Below are 4,202 nucleotides of genomic sequence, written 5' to 3' on the forward strand. Positions count from 1 at the left end.
AACTTTTACTAAAATAAAAAATATTGACAATTTTAACTAATTTTAAATTTATTAATATTATACATATTTAATATACAAATTGATGAATTAATAAATACTTTAATGCTATAAATGCACTAGTATTATTAATTTAAATACATTATAAATTGTACACAAAAAAATACAGAAAAAATAAAATGATAAAAATTTACGCACAATTATTTTTATATAAAATTAATAATAATTTAATCAAAAATAAAAATAATATTATTAGAAATTATTGAAAGAAAAAAAAAAAAAAGGACGATCGCCTATTTCCTTTTCACAATATATAAATTTTACTCTCTCTTTCCCCTCCCTCCCTCTCTCTTTCTCTGTCTGCACCTGCACTTTGTTTTCTCTCCTTTTGTTCTTTCGCTGTCGCACGGAACCAAACACTTCCTTGCAACCTTCACTCTCACACGCACTGACGCACTCTCTCTCTCATAACACACACAGTCACACTCAATACTCTCTCTCTCTTTGTTTTTCCCTTTTAACATGACCACATTGCAAAACAATTCCTCCACCACATACCATTTCCGGTTATGAATCCCACAGCACTATCATCACACCAACCACCACCGCCACCACCGCCATTGCAGCAGCAGCAACAACAACCACAACCTCTTCGCACCTGCCCCCGCCACCCTCAAGAAAAATTCACGGGCTTCTGCCCTGAATGCCTCTGTGAACGCCTCGCCGAACTCAACCCAAACAACACCAACTCCAACACTCCTCTCCCCCGCAAGCCACCTACTTCCTCCACCGCTGCCGCCGCACTTAGAGCAATCTTCCGTCCTTCCTCCACTGCCTCCGCAAAAGACAACACCACCAGCAGCAGGCCGCCTACCTCTTCTTTCTTGCCGGAGCTCCGTCGAACGAAATCGTTTTCGGCTTCCAAGAACGAAGCCTTATCCGGCGCGTTCGAGCCGCAGAGAAGATCCTGCGACGTTAGGGCTCGAAATAGCACACTCTGGAATCTCTTCACGCAAGAGGCGGAGAAGAAATCACAGCAGAACAAGGAAGCTTCAGAAGCTGAAGCAACAAATCAGGTATCAGTAGTTGAAACAAAGGAAGAAGAAGAAGAAGAGGAGGAGGAGGTAAAAGAAGTTGAACTAGTAGTTGAAGAAGAAGAAAATCTCGAGCGAAACGACGTGGTTGAGGAAGAAGACGACGAAATTAGGGCTCTTGAGGAACCCAATGTGAATGTGATTGAAGAAGGAGTTGGGGAAATTGTTGTTGAAGAAGAAGAGCAAGAGTTGAAGGCAATGAAGGACCACATAGATCTCGATTCTTCCAATTCACAGCCAAAGAAGGATTCCAAGATCGCCGGTAGTCTCTGGTCAGCGGCTTCGGTGTTCAGCAAGAAGCTGCAGAAATGGAGGCAGAAACAGAAGATGAAGAAGCGTCGAAACGGCGTCGTTGACGGCGGTTCCGGCGACTGTGGACCCGCCGCACTTCCGGTGGAGAAGCCAATCGGACGGCAGTTCAGGGACACACAATCGGAGATCGCTGACTACGGCTTCGGCCGACGGTCCTGCGATACCGATCCAAGATTCTCCCTGGATGCGGGCCGGATGTCGTTAGACGCCGGCCGGATGTCATTCGACGATCCAAGGTACTCGTTCGACGAGCCGCGGGCTTCGTGGGATGGGTACCTTCTCGGAAGGACGGCCTTTCCGAGGGCAATGCCGACCATGCTGTCGGTGGTGGAGGATTCACCGGCGGCCGTAATTCCACCGGTGCATCCTCTGAGGACTGATACTCAAATTCCTGTTGAGGAACCGTTGAATTCGGTTAATGGGGATGATACTGTTCCCGGTGGAACTGCACAGACCAGAGAGTATTACTCTGATTCATCCTCTAGGAGGAGGAAGAGCTTTGAGAGGTCCAATTCGATGAGAAGATCATCGGTTTCTTCGCTTGTTGGGGAAATGGATGAGCTGAAATGTGGCAGCATTGCCAATAATTCTAATCCTAATGTCAATGGAAATGCTAAGGTCACCCCTGCTGGTGTTGATTATGTCAATGGCCCCAAATTGGCCTTCCTTGATAGGGATTTGAGCTCGAATTCGGCGAGGGATGATTGCTGTTCTGAGAGCTTTGATATTGGATTTGCGGATACTGCTTCTGTTGTAGGGAACGGCGACCGGAAGGAGCAGAAAAAGTCGCGCCGGTGGGGTAAAGGGTGGAGCATTTGGGGTCTTATTCACCGGAAAGGTGGTAATGGTGGTGGGAACAAGGATGATGATGATGATAGGTATAGTAGGGCTAATGGGGTGGAGCGATCGTACTCAGAATCATGGCAGGACCTAAGAGGGGTTCAGAATGGAGATCCAAGAAGTGCCTTCAGTGGCAGGATATTTAGGAGCAATAGCAGTGTGAGTTGGAGGAATGCACAAAGCATAGGTGGTGGATCGTTTGGCTCTGTGAGAAGGAATGGTGTTGTTCAAGGTAATGGTAATGGAAAGAAGGGTAAAGATGAATTTGTGTTGGAAAGGAATAGAAGTGCAAGGTATTCTCCTAACCATGCTGACAACAATGGCCTTTTGAGGTTCTACTTGACCCCCATGAGAGGTAGCAGAAGAAATGGGTCTGTGAAAAGTAGATCAAGCCAGGCACATTCAATTGCTAGAAGCGTTCTTCGATTGTATTGAACATTTGAAGTTCCATAAGGTGTTTTTTCCTTTTTAATTTTCCCTCTTTCTTAAGTTTGATGTTAATTTTTCTGCATTTTGTTGTGTAAAACCACACATGCTTTTGGTTATGTATTCTTATGGTTAGTTGGATAAAGCACTCTTCATTTTTCCTTTAGATTGAGTAGTAGCATGCTTCTTCAATTTGGTGATTTTACTCTACTCATTTACTCTTAATAACAGGAATTTACAGTTTCAATTTTAACCTCATCTTCTTTTCTTTTATTGCCTGAAAAAGGGTCTGAAACAAATGGCTTGATTTATGGCGCTATTCAAAATATGCTTTGTCTTTGGACACTATATGGTTTTCTTTTTCTGTCTTTTTATGCTGCAAAAGCTTTAGATGATTGGTGTGTAACTTTGTAAGGGCTTAAAATTTGCGAGCATTTTAAACTTGAATCCTTGGCATGTTATATATTCCTGCAAAAGTAGTGACAAAGTGGGTTCATACCACCTGGTCTTGCTGTTTGTCATAAGTTTGTAGCTTTGATTACAACAAAAATAAAAATAGTAGTGGTGGTTGAGTCTTTTCCATTTTTCCCTTGACATCAATTAATCAAAACTTTATTCATGTGACTTACACTACACCATGGTCCCCATAAAACATTCACTTTATCTTTATCATATATCAATATATCCATGCCCACATGAGACTATTATTATGACTATAGAAAAAATAATAATAATACTAGTGATGATGGAGCTTTGATAATTTATACAGTTAAAGAGAGACATGCTGTGCTTGAAACTTCACAAATTGTTTCGAACATTTGAAACCATTATGAGAAGTTGCATTGCAGCATCTTCTTCACTGTGATTGTTGTTGTGTGAGTGTGATTCAAGTTACCAAGAAACAATGGACAAAGTTTTGTGGACACGAGGGAGGGGTGGTAACAGAGGTCACAGAGGAGGAACAAGACAACACAGTAAAAGAAGACATTGGGGCATAGGAATAAGAGTGCACAAGGTTGGCCCCCCCATGTTTGTTAAAGAAGAACAAAATTTGCAGATTCTGCGTGTGGTGTGGGGTGAGGAGCTATACTGATTTACTTGAAACTAGAGGAATATTATTGCCACTGGAATTGTGTAAGGTCAACGTCATCTGAAGCAAGCTTGATATGTTTTTCCCTAGATATAGAGATTTTATTTGGTATAATCAGGTACTTGTCTCCTTAGTTTCTTTTATTCCTAAAATATTGTTATTAAGCTCAATTCTCTCTCTCCTTCTGTAATTATTCACTCTGCTGCTTCTGCTGCAGTATTTTCTCTATTTGTCTTGTCTTCATAACAATTAACAAGGAATTTCCTGAGTTCAGTTTTGAGTTACTAAGGGATTATTTTGCCTATGGATGAAAAATTTGTCTTAGGCTCTTAGCAAGCTTGGCTCCACATCTAAGACTATTGTACTAGGTTGTGATATGTCATTATGTGTACATATACACCTTGATTGGTAATAATAATTGTTTTAGGATAGAAATTTAACAA

At 41.6% G+C, this 4,202-nt stretch overlaps 1 protein-coding gene across 2 annotated transcripts; it reads left to right on the forward strand.

Annotated features, from left to right (window-relative positions):
* Positions 1-229: 229 nt before the first annotated feature.
* Positions 230-4,202, forward strand: LOC112727935 (protein OCTOPUS). Of its 2 annotated transcripts, none has more exons than XM_025777882.3 (2): positions 230-2,697; positions 3,439-4,202. In XM_025777882.3, exon 1 carries the CDS (start codon positions 567-569, stop codon positions 2,676-2,678), a length of 2,112 nt encoding a protein of 703 aa, XP_025633667.1. In that variant the 5' UTR covers positions 230-566; the 3' UTR covers positions 2,679-2,697; positions 3,439-4,202. The 2 variants fall into 2 exon arrangements, with proteins under 2 accessions (XP_025633667.1, XP_072065683.1); XM_072209582.1 differs by having other exon boundaries at positions 3,518-4,083.

This window comes from Arachis hypogaea, chromosome 12 (genome assembly GCF_003086295.3).
Source record: "Arachis hypogaea cultivar Tifrunner chromosome 12, arahy.Tifrunner.gnm2.J5K5, whole genome shotgun sequence".
NCBI lineage: Eukaryota > Viridiplantae > Streptophyta > Magnoliopsida > Fabales > Fabaceae > Arachis > Arachis hypogaea.